Here is a 17,720-nt window from a genome sequence, read left to right on the forward strand (position 1 = left end):
GATGCACAAGAAGCCTAATGCATTTGGTGAATTACATGCAATAATAGATTATATGAGAATAAAATGTTGGGTTTGGCTCGAGGCTGTCACTCCAGAACAATGCATGCATCCTTCTTCATAACATCACACATGCCATCTGGCTTAAAACACACATTAATTTAAATATGCAATCCCACGAACCTTGTAATTGCTGGAATTGACCCATCCCGTCAGCTCATCTATGGTTTTATCCAGGCGGGGTTTGTCCTGCTCCACGTCCAAGGACCTCTGCGGGTCGCTCAGGTAGTCTATGAGATCCGGGCCAACCTGCAGCCTCCGGGTCACGTCCTTCTGCAAAACCTGCTGGTAAAAATAGTCCATGTTGTCATTGTCCTCCATCGGGACGCTTTGTGGTCAGTCCTCAGGTTGCGGCGAAACAATAACAACGACAGAATGACTGTCAGAGTCGCGTTCACAACGCGAGGAACTGAAATGAGGATAAAGCGGAAGTCAAACACTGCTTTTAAAGACACTTGGAGGTCTGTTGTTAGTGCATTAACGTTGAAATAACGGAAAATAAACAACTTCAATAAAGTTCCCCAGGAACGAAATGGTTGATCCCCCGAAAAAAGTGTTTTTTTACTAGACAATAAAGCGAAGTAAAAATAAATAGGCGGCGAGGCGCGTATAAAAACAAGTGGAAATGTATCCGACCAGTCTCGGCTAACACTGTTAGCTTTAACCGTTATGGACGAGTATCCTGGGGCCTGCCGCCGGGTCTCTCTTCCCTCCCGGCCACCATTTCAGAAAAGCCCGCTTCTAATCGCTCGTGGAGATGAGTGGATGAGCCGCCGGTCCGTGCGCTGCTCTCACAGCTCTCGTGTTTGGACTTAATCCAGAAATAATCCGCAGTTTGACAGCTGACTTCCGAGCTCAAGACTCTCGCTTCGACCACGGCTACTGGACCGCCGGTAGCCGCAATACTGGAGTGTTGAACAGCAGAGCAAACGATGCCGAGGAAGAGTGATTGGGGCCGAGGCCTTGAGGTCCTTCAACGCCGCACAGATGTCCAGCATGATGCCTGAATGAAAATATGCTCATTCTGTAATTTCTGTACACAATTCATTATTCATCATCGGAGACTGTGTGCAGTATGGCAGGATAAAAAAAAAGTACGTTTATTATTAGGTATCAAGAGAGACACTATACATGTTTATTCTTATTCTTAGTATTGGTTGTTGTTGTTGTTGTTGTTAAAGTATACTCCCTACTTCCACGAGTAGTACATTTAGTGATTCTAGTTATTCCAGTCTGTTGACAATTTTCCTTATGGTTTTAATGACTGAATAAATTGTTGAAGATTTTAATATATTACTTGATTATTATTATTTCTTAATTATAACATACCTCGTATCATTATAATATCATATCATAAACGCACACATACACTTGTTTCAAAGAACCATTTTGTGCATTTATAAGCACCAAGAAGATTATACTTGCTTTTGTTTTGAATAATGTACACGCTATGTGTACACGCTTGTATTTGTTTTCAATATGGTCTTCCATTGCTTTTTTTTGTCTTCGTCTCCCCCTAGTGGCATTTGAATGTTTTTCAAACTCAAATATTTGTGCTTGTAAATATTTATGTGCTTGTACATAGTATGCATGTGTATGTGTGTGAAAATTACCTTCTTTATAGAGTACAGCATACTAAAATAAATTTGGTGGTGATGCATAGCACGTTAATAGATTTACATTTGTAGAGCCTATATATGTTATAATGCAATTCAAAATCCATTTTGAATTGAGATCCTAATTGTCTATGCTTATTATATATATATAATATATATATATAAACATGCCTACACTACAGGACACATGTGGTGGAAAGTAAAAAAAAAAATCTATATTACATTACCATGCATTCGTTTTAGTTTCAGGTCATTATTAAGTGTGTTTATGTGTTAAAATCCAAAATGATTAGTCATGCATTATTATAACCACAGGTTAAATAATAATAATAATTTACATCAACAATGAATGGTGTATATGAAACCATAAGAACTATCCAATCCGGAGTGTGACACACTGCTCAGATCTTTTATTTAAAGAAATGTCACATTAACAACCAGAACACAAGGACATTCAGGTAACTTGTTTCATCTTTGTCAAAAAATATGGGAGAGAAGGAGGGGAACCGATTAGCCGTTACAGAACAATTCAAAAACAAAAACAAAAAAACCATCACTTTCGCTGACAGGTTTAGCATTGCCTTCTAAGGTGGTTCCATGGTCGAGATAAAGAATACTGGAATCACTGGTGTATGCATTGATAGGAAATGATGAAATCATCATCATCATCATATGCAATGGTAAAAACCAGCTAAATATGGGTAATTACAAGAGAAAAGAAATGTGATGAACTTCACCGCAGCCCTGAGTCGAGCATTTCTGTCTGTAACCCACCCCTCCCTCCAGTTGCAAAATCAAAGGCACTCACACCGACAAAATAAACCTTTTCCATTGATTACATGATCAACTCAGCAGCTGTTTTCATCAGCAAGACTCATGTTTTTAAATATGCAATGTTATGCATCACAGTTTTATGCACGAGACTGTAAACTCAAAGAGACAGTTCACCCAAAAATATCATTCACTTTGTACCAAAAGACTTTCTTTATTCTGCAAAACACAAAAGGAAATTTCAGACAGAATGAAACCTTCGGTCACCACTAATTTTCATTGCATCTTGATCCATACAATGAAAGTGAATGTTGGCAGAGACTAACATTTTGTGTTGCACACATTAAAAAAAAGTCAGGTTTTTGAAGCAAAATGAGGGTGAGTGGATAACAGACATTTACATTTTGGCTGAACTGTCTCTTTAAATCAAGATTGCATGGGTTAAGTTTGATATATTTGCCTTGATGTATTCCAACTGTTGATTTCTGCATCATATTATGCTCAAATCTGATCTAGTTCACGCACAAAAAACATGAAAATTCTGTCATCATTTACTCATATCCTCATGTTGTTTCGAACCTGTATGACTGTGAACTACAACAGATGAGGTTTTGCAGAACGGGGCCCAAACACAGAGACATTTTTCAAAATAGCTTCTTTTGTATTCCACAGATAAGAGAAATTCATACAGGTTTGGAACAGCATGAGGTGACTAAATGATGACAGAATTTTCATTTTGGGTGGACTATCCCTTTAATGACATGTAACTGACATTGTGATGAGAATATGCCTGAATAAGGAGTGTTCTGAATCCTGTCACATGGCCTGGGCTTTTAATATTGCACTGAAACATTGTGAAACTCAAATATTCCTGATGTACATCCCCCTCCCTCCCCCAACCTTAGCACATGTTGTCTAAATTTGAACATTCACATCAATTGTGACGTACTGTAACTCCACAACTGGAGCAAAATCGACTTTATCTTGCATGCACAATCTCAGTCCTTCTCTTCCCCTCGTCTGCTCACATGATTTCAACTGCGAGTTTTTTCGTCCTCTCCAAATTAAGGTGAGCACAAACAGAAAATAAAAAACATTTTACTCCAGTTTTAATATGGGTTGATTTGTTGTAGTGTTATATTTCATTTTCTATATTTAAACATTCTCACACACACACGCGCGCGCGCGCAAAACCAGACAGAGACGCTCAAAGCTTCCTGCTCTCAGGTTTGAGAAAGTCACATGATCAATCGGCGGGAGGCGTACCCTACAAAACTCCAGAGACTTGCATCTTGCTGCTCATTTTCTGTTTTTTTTTTTTCTTCTATTTGTTCTCAGCGTAATAGAATGCAATCCTATTGGTTGAGGAAGAGGAGCAGGACGTAAACACTGTGTAGTCGTCGTAACGGCATCAAATGCCTCAAACAAAGTTTGCGTGTTCCTTCTATATTCAGTAGTTCCATAATGCTTTAAGTATTTTGTTTTCTATATATCCAAAAATGAAATATTTTACATGGTAGCTCCTTGATTTTTCTCCTTGTACATCCAAGTAAGTGGTATTGTATGTACGTAGCATTTGTCACGTTGCATTGTATTTATTTTGCGGTTTTTTTTTTTGTTCAGGTCCATCACGCTGCCAGGCAAACGCTCAGTGAACAAGCCATGTTCACACAACCTCCTGTAGCCACAACCCCACACAGCGCCTCATAGTGGTGTGGAGCAGGGGCAGGGCGGAGTTTACAGGTTGACTGACAGCTTGACTTTCTATGGCGTCTCCCAGAGGCTCCTCCTTCTGTCAGAGTATGACGCAGCAGCGGCAGAGACGCTGGCCTCCTCCGTGGACTGATGGAGGGGGTGTGACCGGGGCGAAGTAAGCGTGGACTTTGATCTCAGGAAGGTGAGCCTACAGGAGAAACAACCACAGAATCAGCCACAATGACATTATAACAACAACTAGATCAAGCAAAGTGAAAAAAAATTCTAAAGCCAATCAGAATGTTTGATGAATGTGGACCAATGAGAGTTTTGTTTGGGTGGGGCTATTGACAAAAATAGAAGCCAAATGACCATAATGCCCTATTGCTTGTGACGTTGGTTAGGATTAAAACTCAAATTTAACAGATTTTAATTGCAAGTCACACTGACATGTGTACAGTAAAACACACATTGGATTTGATCAAACAATTTTTTAAGCTATAGCATGTTGCTTTACACAGAATACCACGAACATTGTGATTTGTTTAATTGTACAGAGACTTGAGTTGTGTAGTGCAGCTATTGGCTCTAAATGACACAACATTACACACAATTTTATAAAGTTGTACCACACGGGAATCAAACCCACAATCTCTGGGTCAGGTGCCCGTCACTCATCTCGCTGCGCCACTGGGAAGACGCGTGTTCACACAGATGCCGAAGTTCTATAGTTCAATAACCAAAATGAAGAATTTGCACGTAAATGCACTGCATTTTGTATTCAGATGAGATCATTCTTAGAAAGTCACCATGTCTGGAACGGAAAGCAACTTCTGCACCATTTCTGGCCACAGTACTTCTTGCGAACTGGGCATGTGCCACGCTTGATTCGAACCCACGACGTGAAACGTTCGGGGCCTGTGGCTTAGCAGTGTGCGCCACTCAGTTCACGCACATGCATCAGGTTGCTGAGAAGAGCTTTCAGTGTGAGAATGAGCACATAAAAGCATTACTTGGCATGTTGACCAGATTAGCGTGTTAAGCTAAGTTAATGCTAACGTAGCTTATAGTTAACCTGAATGCTGAAGAGCCACATTAGAAAGAATGGCAACTGGTTAGCATGCTAACCAATTGGCATGCTAAGCTAATCAACATAAGACAGAAAACACAGGCAAGGTCAGCTTCGGAGAGGTATTTCTCAGGAACGGTAGTGAGTATCAAAAATCCGTTCAGTCATTTTTATGCAGCTTGGTCCAAAATTCATCTGATCAGATTTTGGACAAAATAAGACAAAATTTTTTAGGAAGAATAGCATTTTTCTTTGCATCGGAGACGGACAGGCAAATTGATGGAAAATGAAAAATAAGATATCACCAGAAGATATTGGCATGAACCAAGGAACAATGACACAGAGAAATCAAATTTTGAACAATGTTTTCAAAAGTTGTTTTCCTTCAGGAAATGCTGATGATGATACCTACCGAATTTTGTGCTGATATGTCAAATTGTTTAAATGATATTGCAATTTATGACAAATTTCAAAATGGTGGTGCGATGGTTCGTCCAATCCTGGCAAAATCGGTCTCTATGTTTTCGGCATGACACAAGGAATCCATATCATGATTTTCTGACAAACTGATCAGAAGCTATTAGCAAAAATAGCCATTTATCAGATCTCATGACCCGTAGGTGGCGCTGTTCCCAACTTTGGCATGGACCCTTAGAACATGGTGTTGATTAGGTCGACCGAATTTCATTTTGATTGATCAAACTTTGGCCGAGATACAGCCTCTGAACCAATTTTGGGTCGACATTGTTAAGTTCGCCTCTGTACAAAGATCATCAGTGCACATTTTCATAAGAATTTAGTAAATAGAGAAAAAAACTAAATACTGTACTTTTCAAAATGGCTTATTTTGAGTCTTAATGCAAGATGTTGAGTGTAATCGGCATGATGAGAGCAATCGGGTGTACGAAGTTGAATTTTTCTAGATTAAAGGGTTCAAAAATGAAAACAGTTTCAATGTGAAACTGGTGCTGGCGCTATAGAATTGATCCTAGAGACCCCATAGTTGGTCAGATTACTATTTATTATCATCACTACAAGTGTACCAATTTTCATAATTTTCCTACATATGGTTAATTTATAGGTAGACTCAGTATTAAATAACCTCAGGCTGATTTACTAGAAAAGCGCAAATAAGTGCAAAAAATATCAGCAAAACCGATTTTCAATCTATCCTCTGGTCTATAGTGAGAATAATGCATCCTGTATGAAAACCAAAACCTCTCCAGTGTTTGACGCTGACCAGGGGCCGTATTCACAAAGCATTTTATCTTACCACTAGGAGTACTCCTAAATCGCACTAAAAGATTTTAGCTAGGAGTTTTCTCTTAAAAGTTATTCACAACGCCTTTCAGACCTACTCTTAGTAAAGAAAAATGACAGCTCCTAAACTAAGAGTGAGTCTTCGTTGCTATGGATGACGTCATTACTCATGCACGAGCTTGACTGAAGTGACCACTTTGATTGGCTGATGATTGTAACGCGGGAATGATTCCAAACCCCTCCCCTACGATGATGAGTGACAGGTGACAGGTCTGAGAATGCGTGCGCTACACAAGTAGTGCGAAGGACGGAAGATGATGAATAACTGAATAAATAGCCTAAATGAATAAAGAGTAAGGCAAAACAAATAGCCTAGTAGCCTAATGAAACATATGGATTGATGCAATATCTTTGCAACATTATTGAATTAATCTGTCACTATATGCCTCTGCCTACGTTTGCAAAGAGAAGAACATTTTAATTTGATTCACAATGAAACGTTACAATTAGTTTACATGCAATGAGTAGCCTAGTTTTGGTTGTTGTTGGTGGCGTTATTGCATTATGCCTACAATGCAAAATTGTTCCCTCGCGATTGGAAGCTCCTGCAGCCGCCGCATACGCATTTCTAAACATCGCAACGTGAAATGCCACAAAAAGCGGTTTGTGAAGGTCTTAGTGAGTTAGGAGTCCTCTCGACTTCTTTTAAGCTGTCCCAGGCTTAGGTGCTACTTTTAGGGCTAAAATGCTTCGTGAATTACTCTTAGTCAAAAAAATTTGGAGTCCTAAAGTTACAAGTGACACGCCCATTATTTTTAGGAGTTGCTCCTAAATTCGCCAGTTAGGACCTACTTTTAGCCTTAAAATTCTTTGTGAATACGGCCCCAGGATTACAAGTCAATTTGACACAAATTGCTGTTTGATGAAACGGACCAGTTTACCCCTAATGGCACTGTAACCAAGGAGAAATGAATTCAGGTCCATTTTTGACATGTTTGTTAAGAGATGCTACAGGTTTTTTTGTGATTGATCATTGCTCAGGCACTCAAGCCCATCTCTTGCATTTACACACTGTACTTGTGTTGCTGGTACTCCAAACTGATACTGCACATTTGAATTCTGCAAATAAATAATTTTAGTCTGTACATGGTTGTTATAGTTAAGACCAAGCGTGGGAGTTGTGACATATCTAGCCATTGTTTTTGACCGACCCGGATTCGTTTGATGCCCGCGCGGGAGACCTGCTGGCAGTCATAGAGCTCAATGCGTTCCAGACGCTGGCAACTCTTGAGATGTTCCAGTGTGATGTCTGTGATCAAGGGGCAGTTGTCCAACTCCACGACCTGCAGACGCTCCTGACCACACACACTGCTGCTCAGATGTCTGATCCCGTCATCTGTTATCAACTCACAGTGTGACAGGCTCTAGAAAACACACACACACACACACACACACACACATGTAGAAGTGAGCAGGCGAAAACAAATGTGCTCTATAATTCCTTTACCGAAAGCCATAAATAACAAGCATGGAAGCAATACTCCCACACACACTCTCTCAAACACTGCTCGGCACTCACCAGCGCCTGCAGGCGAGGGCAGTGGATTGAGAGCTGAACCAGGGTGTTATCAGTCACCTGAATGGGACGTATGGACACAGAACATTAATTTTAGCAGGATAAAGTGCTGCAAGGAAACAGACACAGCTCAAAAGCAGTAAAAAGAAAAACCTCAGGATTTCTTTGAAACTGCACAAGTTAAACTATAATAAATCAAAACAGAAGGATGAACAGCATTTTTTTTAAATCAGTCAACGACAAACCATACATATACATATATGCATCACATTTTATGTTTTTTTATATACACTACTGTTCAAATATTTAGGGTCATTCTTTTAAAGAAATTAATACTTTTATTCAGCATGGATGCATTAAATAATGTTACAAAATAATTATATTTTGAAATAAACACTGTTCTTTTGAACTGTCTATTCATCAAAGAATACAATACGGTTTCCATAAAAACATTAAGCAGCACAGCTGTTTTCAACATTGACAATAATCAGAATCAAATGTTTCTTGAGCAGCAAATCCGCATATTAGAATGATTTCTGAAGGATCATGTGACCCTGAAGACTGGAGTAATGATGCTGAAAACTCAGCTTTGCCATCAAGGGAATAAATTACATTTTAATATTGAAATAGAAAACAGTTTTTAAACTATAATAATATTTCACAATATTAATATATTTTAATTAAGTATTTGTAGCCTTGGTGATTATATTATTAGTCACAATAACTATATAGCACATTATATAATATAATACCAACAAAAAGATATATATTTTACCGTTTCACAAAAGTGAAACAGCTAGGCCAAATACAACAGCTTTTCTGAATTATGGATTTAATATAAACTCACCAAAATACATTCCTCTAAATCCATCTTCTCCATTTCATGACAATTCTAAAACAGAAGGAATAGTTTGTTTAGGAATCCTGTCATCAGCTCAAAGCATGCTCTCCGAATCCGTGCGTTTATGCTTTGGGGTGTTCGTGTGATTACTCACTCTGGCAAGAACAGTAAAACCAGCATCAGTCACATGTGAGCAGCGAGCAGCCTCCAGGATCCTGAGGAAAACACAAGCAATGAGAATGAATGACTGTGTGTGTGTGTGTGCTGAACTGCGTACAGATGAAGAAAGCTTTACTTGAGCTGTTGGCAGTTGAGGCCGAGGGCAGTCAGAGAAGCGTCTGTGATGTTGCTGCATCCAGACACACAGACCATCTGCAGTTTGTGACAACCCCGGCACAAACTCACAAAGCCGTCATCTGTGATTTGCTGCAAGATGGATAAACCGTGTTAGGGTTCTAATGTGTATTGTGCTTTTTTTTTTTTTTAAGATGCAATAATTAAATCCAAGTCTTACGGTGCATGATTGCATGTTGATTGTCATGAGCTCAGGACAGTGCTTTTGAAGGTGCTTCAGTGCAGCATCATCAAGCTGAAATGACATATTTAAAGTCACCATGAAATCAAAACTGACCATTCTTGTTTTTTAATGGAATATTGCAGTACTTATTATTACAGGGTATATACAGAAATTTTTAAGTTGAATTTAATACCTTTTAATACCTTTTTTAATACCTTCACAATATTTTTTAATACCAGCACGACTTCAAGCTGCAACTGTAGAGGTGTAAAGTGAAAAGTAAAGTTTTTTTGTTTGTTTTTTAAGCTGTGATTTTACCACTTGATTTCATAGCTTTGTAAGATAAAATCCTTCTTGCTAGACCTGATAATTATTTTGGTCTATAATCATATCAATATCAAAAAGTAGCATTAAAAAGTTTATTTTAATTAATAGTCTAATTTTCTACCATATACTGTACAATTGAATAATTAGCTGCCAGATAAAAAAAATTAGCTGCTAGATAACAATAACTTGCTTTGCACTTTTTTTTCTGGTTTCACCTCACTCCAGTCTAAACTTAATTTTTTTTTTGTTATTTATTTTTTTTTTTTTGGTAATGTTTCTACACATTATAACATAAATAATCTGAAAATACTATGTAGTTTACATACATGAATACATGAATTGTTTGTTCATGTTACTTCACAGTGCATTAACTAATGTTAAAGGAGAACTCCGGTCAATTTTAACATTGAGCTCATTTTTTTGTACATTTGGAGTGCTGTCAATACAGAGAACAGGAATAGGTTTAGTTACCTATGATCATGCGCATGAACTCGACAATCGACTACTTTGGACTTCAACCGAAAACAGGATGTAAACACAGGTATTTGCGCTGGCTTAAATAACATCATTTTTATTCATATCTTTCACATCTTCTGCAGTCAGATTCACCCGTGTTCACTCAGAAGGAATCACTCACATTTTCTGTGCACTTGTAATGACACATCAAGGATGTTAAGAGGCTAAAAGCAGGTTTAAAACTTGCCCCATTGAAGTCAACAGGGTGCAAATTTTAAAAAGAGGATAACACGGTGTAGGCAACACCGATTTTTGTCGTTGTTCTCTGTATTGACAGCACTCCAAATGTACAAAAAAATGAGCTCAATGTTAAAATTGACCGGAGTTCTCCTTTAACAAATACAACTTTTAATTTCAATAATGTAGGCTACTAGTAAATGGTGAAATTAACATTGAGAAAGATTAATTAATGCTGTAGAAGTGCAGTTTATTAATTGTTAATGTTAATTAATATAGTTGACTAGAGTTTAATAAATGGAACCATATTGTAAAGTGTTACCGATCTGTTACACACCGATTCAGACGTCTCGTGAGTTCCGTGTCGGAGAGATCAGTTATTTTAACCATTCATTAAAGTGAATCAGTCATTCACATCAGTCATTAGTTCGCAAATTATGCGATGTGTCATTAGCGGACGTGTACGCATTGTGTGATTATCCCAGCAGTTTAGGACATCGCACAAGATTTGTGTCAACACAGAAAACATTTCATCACTGGATAGTTTTTTTTTTGTTTGTTTATTGAAAGTGTGGTTTATGTCAGCTAAATGTGCGGAACGCTTTTCAGAGAAGATAATGCAGTGTATTTTAGCACAATTCACACCCAGCGGTAATTCAAGAAATAAATCTCTCTCTCTCTCTCTCTCTCTCTCTCTCTCTCTCTCTCTCTCTCTCTCTCTCTCTCTCTCTCTCTCTCTCTCTCTCTCTCTCTCTCTCTCTCTCTCTCTCTCTCTCTCTCTCTCTCTCTCTCTCTCTCTCTCTCTCTCTCTCTCTCTCTCTCTTTCAGTTAACATGCACCCTGTCACAAGCGCAGCAGTCAACTACATTAGGCTACTCACCGATCAAATAAGGCTTTGGCGGCCGCCCAAAAAAAATTCCAATGCAGGAAAAACCCTGATGTCTCTTAAATGACTGAAATAGAAGCGAACTCGCAAACAGGTTTAGCAGCAAATCAGCCGGGTACCCAGTTTGTTTCAGCGTGCGCTGCGCGCGAACGAGCACCAAGTCACATGATATCGCTCAGGTCCTACTCGCAACATATAAATAAATCCACGCGAATTTTTGGAATTTTAGAAGAAAGGCCTGCACTTAACACAAATTGAAACTCATAGGCCTAGTTGGATGGAGGTTCGGAAATTTAATACCTCGTCAGATGACGTTTATTACTTTTTAATACTTTTTAATGCCCTTAATTTTGGCTAATTTCATTTACTACCTTTTAATACTTTTTACAACCCCGCGGACACCCTGTATTATACATTATTTATCCGTGCACATTTTTTTTCTTTATTATTCATGTGCCTCATAATCTTTCATCGCAATAACTTCCCCTCCCTCTTTCAGCGACATCTCTTCTCTTCTCTGATGATGTGTTTACTGGCGCGAGGGCGGGGCAACCTGTCACTCACATGAGATCGACCAATAGCAAACCACAACCATCTGATCAATTCCCCATGGACAAAATCAAGTTCCACCCTACATTTTTTCGTCTGAGAAGTGTTTCACTCGGATATCCATCACAATTGGGAAGACATTTCCATTTCATGCCGACTTTAATAATCATCATGTATTTTGTGTTTATATATATAGATATATAGATATATATATGTATATATGTGTACCTGTGTGCAACCTCTCAGAAACAGAGCTCTGAGAGCTGTGCAGCCACGGCTGAGAGCCTCGATGCCATCACTCATGATCTGATCACACCAGGACAGGTTCAGATTCTCCAACATACGACAGCCCTCACTAGAAGACAGAAAAAGCAAATGAAGAGGGTATGACGCAACCAAACTCAAACACCACTGCACTATCCAAACCTAAACACACAGAGAAACCAAATTAAACACTGCCGTTCAAAAGTGTGGGGTCGCTAAGATTCTTTCTGACAGTAAAGACGTTTGTAATGTTACACAAAATTTATATTTCAAATTGATGCTGTTCTTTCTATTCACTTTTTATTCATCATAGGATCCTCAAAAGAAATGCATCATGATTTCCACAAAAATATTAAGCAGCACAACTGTTTTCAATATTGATAATAATAAAAAAACATTTCTTGAGCAGCAAATCAGCATATTAGAATGATGTCTGAAAGATCAAATGTGATGCTGAAAATTATGCTTTACATCACAGGAATAAATTACATTTTAAAATATACAGAAATAGATAAGATTTATATTAAATTGTAATAATATTTCACAATATTACTGTTTTTTTTTTTAATCAAATTAATGCAGCCTTGGTGAGTATAAGAGACTTCGGTTACACTTTATTTTAAGGTGTCATTGTTACAGTGTAATTATATATTTAAGTAATATTAAGCAACTACATGTACTTACTGTAGGGTTAGGGTAGGATTTGGTAGAGGGAATTGCATGTAATTATGCATAATTTACTGTTATTACTATGGTAAATACATGTAATGTATGTAACAAGGACACTGTCAAATAAAGTGTTACCGTGACTTCTTTCAAAAACATTCAAAAATCAAAAATCTTACCATCTCAAAACCTTTGAACGGTAGTGTAGTAATTTAAAAGACGAATAAACTTTTGAACAGCTAACCAACAGAACAAAAAAACAACAATAATTCAAGAGAATATACAATAAATCAAAAAAAGGCATTTTTTTGATTTTCAGGGAATAATAAACCCTGTTGAGGATCAATAAACCATCCAAAATTTCTTTCAAAATAATAATATAGTTAATAGAAGCATTATTTTATTTTCAAAATGTGTTTTCTGTATTTCAAACCATGTGCTGTTAAAGCTGTGAGAATATAAACAGCAATTTTCTGAAATGTCTAACAGTGAGTTAATGATTGTTCCTTAGTCACTGTTCAAATTTTCACTCTCTGACTTTCCTGTTTCACCAGCTCATACAGTATAATCTACTGCAACTGTGGAAAAGATTCATTAAAGAAAGGTGACAGAGGTGACAGACTTTACAATCATTAACAAAAGTCATCCTCTTGACACAATGAAATCCAATCTGAGCTGTAATTTAACACTTCCTGGTTTAGTTTTAAAGACTCCATAATGTCAAGTGTTAGCTTTGAGGTCATCTATATGCCAGTGTATTCCTAAAACATTTTGCAGACACAGGAGTTTGAAAATGTCTTTCACTCATGGCAAAAGCAATCAAGAATACTGATGACCTATTTTGCACTTATGTTTTCATGGCTTAATGATCAAAACAAAACAAATCACCCGGCTTAAATTTTGGCCCCCTAGTCCTTATAACTTCCCCCCACCTTAAGGCCTTAAGTGCATGATTGGTGATGGACACGCAGGAGGTCAGGTCAAGGTGACGGAGTTTGGAGCAGAACTTGCTAAGGCTGATGCAGGTGGAGTCCGTGATCTTGGTACAGCCGTTGAGGTTCAGATGTTCAATGTTGCGACAGTTCTGAGCAAAAGTCCTGTCAAATCAAATTAAACCTCTCATGTTAAACTGAAAAACTAAACACTAAAAAAAAATGTGGTAAACATCACCATGGACAGTGCAAAACAACAAGTGATCCTTACACCATTTCCGAACCAGCCGCAATACGACTTCCAGCGACACGTCATTTGTCATAGCGAAAGCTATGTGGGCCAATAATTTCATAGTGATTTTAATTCAATAAATGTATCATAAATAATAAATATAATAATATATAATATAATAAATTAGTGATTAATTTATAATAAATTATTGATTAATTTTAAGAATTTTAATTTCATAGTGGGCGGGGCGACCCCTATTTAATGTAAATTAGAAACCGCAACAAAACACCCTATTGCTCTTCAACAAATCAGCCAGTGAGAGCAAACACTGATGTACTGAGATTGATAACTTAAAGCCTTTATGTATAACGCATTATTCATAATGTATGTTATAATGCATATCTGTTCATAAATAAATGTACCCAAAGTTAAAATGCATTATAATATTTGCAGATTCCTCATTAATTCTGAAATTGGTTGTTTGTTCTGTGTTTTAATGCATTATAGTGTAACAATAAATAGATAAGTGTATTATAACAGAGGTTACAATTATTCATGAGATCTTACATGCATTATAAAGTGCATTACAAGGCATAATTAATGCATTAAAAATACTTTTATAATGCATACATATAAAGGCTTTAAGTAAAGTTTTACCGAAATAACTTTTATCACTTGCTACTTTGAGTTGCTGAAATGCACCCCATACTTTGATTGGACAGATTCATTAACTGCATGAACTGTGCAATCCTTCATTTAATTAACAAAAACTTCTGTGGCTCACTTCATGGAGGCATCTCCCACACTGAGGCAACCCCGAAGACTGAGCTGTCTCAAAAAACCTCCACATCGCTTCGAGATGTTCTCCACCACACGTCCCTGAGAGAGAGATAGATAGAGATAGAGAGAGAGAGAGAGAGAGAGAGAGAGAGAGAGAGCTCAGGCACAGAGGATCAGGGATGACGTTACAGTCTATGGATTCAGTAGAAAAGCCTACTGACCCAGTGTTAATCCCCCCCCCCCACACACACACACACACACATATATAACGCCCACAGACGGACAGTTTCCAGCACATAGAAACATATTACAGATGAAATTCTGGTACATACAAAGCAAAAACCAATAACACACACAAGACTGTATCTGCAAACACAAACCAAAACATTTACTTTATACATGCTTTCTCACCTCAATGTCTGTCTGAAAGTTGAAGAGATCAATCTTCTGCCAGTTGCTTCCATCTAAAGCGAGAACATTCCAAGCCTGTTCATCCGCAGAGAAAAGGAGGAAGCATTGTCATCAAAATACCTTAATTCTACACAGTTCTGTTTCATTTGAACTAAACAAACAGCTGAACATACCTTGGATACTTGAGCACACCTGCACAATGTAACTACATCCAGGTAGGAGAAAATCCTGAAATAAAGAGAGATTTCTGGTTACTTGTTCATTAATGTCTTTTCTCTCTCTAGCCTCTTCCTGTAATGCTTTGGCAGTACGTACAATAGGTCAAATATGTAAAGAAATCTAAATTTGAAAAAATTAGATAGACAGACAGACAGACAGATAGAAAGACAGACAGACAGACAGACAGACAGATAGATAAACGATAGATAGATAGATAGATAGATAGATAGATAGATAGATAGATAGATAGATAGATAGATAGATATAGATAAAATGACAGTAGGATAGACCGATAGATAGACCGATAGATAGATAGATAGATAGATAGATAGATAGATAGACAATAGATATATTTAGATAGAATGACAGAATGACCAAAGGATAGATAAATAGATAGATAGATAGATAGATAGATAGATAGATAGATAGATAGATAGACAGAATGACCAAAGGATAGATAAATAGATAGATAGATAGATAGATAGATAGACAGATAGACAGACAGACAGACAGACAGACAGACAGATAGATAGATAGATAGATAGATAGATAGATAGATAGATAGATATAAACAATAGATAGATTTAGATAAAATGACAGAAGGATAGACAGAATGACAGAAGGATAGATAGATAGATAGATAGATAGATAGATAGATAGATAGATAGAAGGATAGATATAATGACAGAAGGAAGGATAGATAGATAGACAATAGATAGATTTATATAGAATGACAGAACGATAGAACGATAGATAGATAGATAGATAGATAGATAGATAGATAGATAGATAGAATGACAGAAGGATAGATAGATAGATAGATAGATAGATAGATAGATAGATAGAATGACAGAAGGATAGATATAATGACAGAAGGATAGATGGATAGATAGATAGATGGATAGATAGATAATTTACCAAACTTATTACAATTTATGACATATATTGCAATAAAAGTCATTCATTATGATTGCCTCACCTGAGCAGAAGCTCTTTGGGAAGTTTTTTGTTAATAAGGGCCTCATCACTGTTTGAGAACACCTGGACAATATGAAATGAAGCAGATGCATTATATAAGCTCATAGAGGACCAGTTATGCTCATGCACAATCAATATGCTCAAAGCTGGTTCAGACGCGCCTCGCCCTGGTGCAATTCAACGCTTAACACTTGCACAAGGAGGACAAATAACATCAGTGAGCGTCTTAGATAACACACTGCTGCTTTGTGAGATCTTCTCAAACCAATCAGCTTGATCTAAACTCCCAGAACAGCAGCCAACTCGAACGTTAAACGGATTCATGCGCAACGCCCGTAGCTGACACGGTCAGCTGGTGCCGTTGTGTTAGAACGGGATTACCCTTGACGAACAAAAGCCTTAACACGGCACGTAAAAATAGTCCAAAACACACACACACACACACACACACACACATACACAGTACCCTTGCAGACACACACGCGCGGGCACGCACGCAGTCAGCCACTCACGCGCGCGCGCGCCCACCAACACAAACATACGCTTAAACACACTGTCATCGCCCAGACAGCCTGCCACCGCCCGTTATTGTCTCCTCGGACAAACTATAACAGTTCAACAGTCACGTCCACGGTTCGCTCGATATGAGTTACCTCAAATCTGCCCTTGGTGATGCCGTTCATGTCTGTTGCAGTGTCAATAATAAAGACAGTCCTCGGCGAGCGCTGCGCACAGCGACGTTTGCGCGTTTTGTCAACTCTGGCGATCAAACTATCGTGAGACAGACGCGCAGCTGTAACGTGTGGCCTGCTAGCCGTTCGTGTTCGCGCTGGTAACCGGAGAAATCCCGGGCTGGCCGCCGTCCGTGAACCATCACACAGCCAAAATAACAATAATAACATGGACGGAGCAGACTGCTGCTCTAACATCACTTCCGCCTCCCGAGCTGCCTCTCTGACTACATTTCCGCTCGAGTGCAAATTCCTGCCTGAAGTGAGTGCTGCTTAATCTTTAAACCGCGCCAATAATATGCAAGAACTGTCTGGGAAATAAGCTTGAAGAATAATCACTTTTAGTAGCACTGGAGCTAAGACGCGCTCGTGCGCTCTAGGCGTTCAAAACAGTGGCTGCCGTGACGTCACTTTTGCGGGAAAAACACGCGTGGTGGGTTTGTTTTGATAATGATGTGAGGTCGCATAGGTGTGTCGTGGTTAATGCACAAGTGGAAGTGTAGGCATATTATTCATACAGATAGTTCTGTCATTGACAATATGTTTGCATTTAATCTTGAGTTATCTTTTATCTAACCAACACACATAAATCAAACATTTCCACATTTAAAGGGATAGTTCACTCAAAAATGCAAGTATTGTCATAATTT

The 17,720-nt window shown here is 38.1% G+C and overlaps 2 protein-coding genes across 25 annotated transcripts in view; both read right to left on the reverse strand.

The window, feature by feature from the left end:
- Nucleotides 1-1,343, reverse strand: part of clasp2 (cytoplasmic linker associated protein 2) — a 54,543-nt gene extending 53,200 nt beyond the window's left edge. For all 24 annotated transcript variants that reach the window (XM_079879091.1, XM_079879087.1, XM_079879085.1 and 21 more), the window contains exon 1: nucleotides 181-1,343. In XM_079879091.1, the coding sequence (XP_079735217.1) occupies nucleotides 181-378 (198 nt within the window). In that variant the 5' untranslated portion in view covers nucleotides 379-1,343. The remainder of the gene's footprint in view (nucleotides 1-180) is intronic.
- A 714-nt stretch (nucleotides 1,344-2,057) lies between these two features.
- Nucleotides 2,058-17,473, reverse strand: fbxl2 (F-box and leucine-rich repeat protein 2). Its single transcript, XM_079877849.1, has 14 exons — nucleotides 16,993-17,473; nucleotides 16,341-16,402; nucleotides 15,316-15,370; nucleotides 15,143-15,217; nucleotides 14,736-14,830; nucleotides 13,720-13,884; nucleotides 12,086-12,212; nucleotides 9,400-9,474; nucleotides 9,181-9,311; nucleotides 9,040-9,100; nucleotides 8,892-8,936; nucleotides 8,048-8,104; nucleotides 7,680-7,892; nucleotides 2,058-4,347 (listed from the first exon to the last, which is right to left on the reverse strand). Exons 1-14 carry the CDS (start codon nucleotides 17,266-17,268, stop codon nucleotides 4,240-4,242), a joined length of 1,545 nt encoding a protein of 514 aa, XP_079733975.1. The 5' UTR covers nucleotides 17,269-17,473; the 3' UTR covers nucleotides 2,058-4,239.
- Nucleotides 17,474-17,720: the final 247 nt, after the last annotated feature.

This window comes from Squalius cephalus (genome assembly GCF_949319135.1).
Source record: "Squalius cephalus genome assembly, chromosome: 8".
Lineage (NCBI taxonomy): Eukaryota > Metazoa > Chordata > Actinopteri > Cypriniformes > Leuciscidae > Squalius > Squalius cephalus.

Excerpts from the sequence above, each read along its gene's own strand:
- fbxl2 (XM_079877849.1), bottom strand. The coding sequence starts at position 17,268 with ATGTTAGAGCAGCAGTCTGCTCCGTCCATGTTATTATTGTTATTTTGG. Across the intron at positions 14,831-15,142 it reads ACTTTCAGACAGACATTGAG|GGACGTGTGGTGGAGAACAT; the intron begins GTGAGAAAGCAT and ends TCTCTCTCTCAG. Across the intron at positions 7,893-8,047 it reads GCCCTCGCCTGCAGGCGCTG|AGCCTGTCACACTGTGAGTT; the intron begins GTGAGTGCCGAG and ends TGTGTTTTCTAG.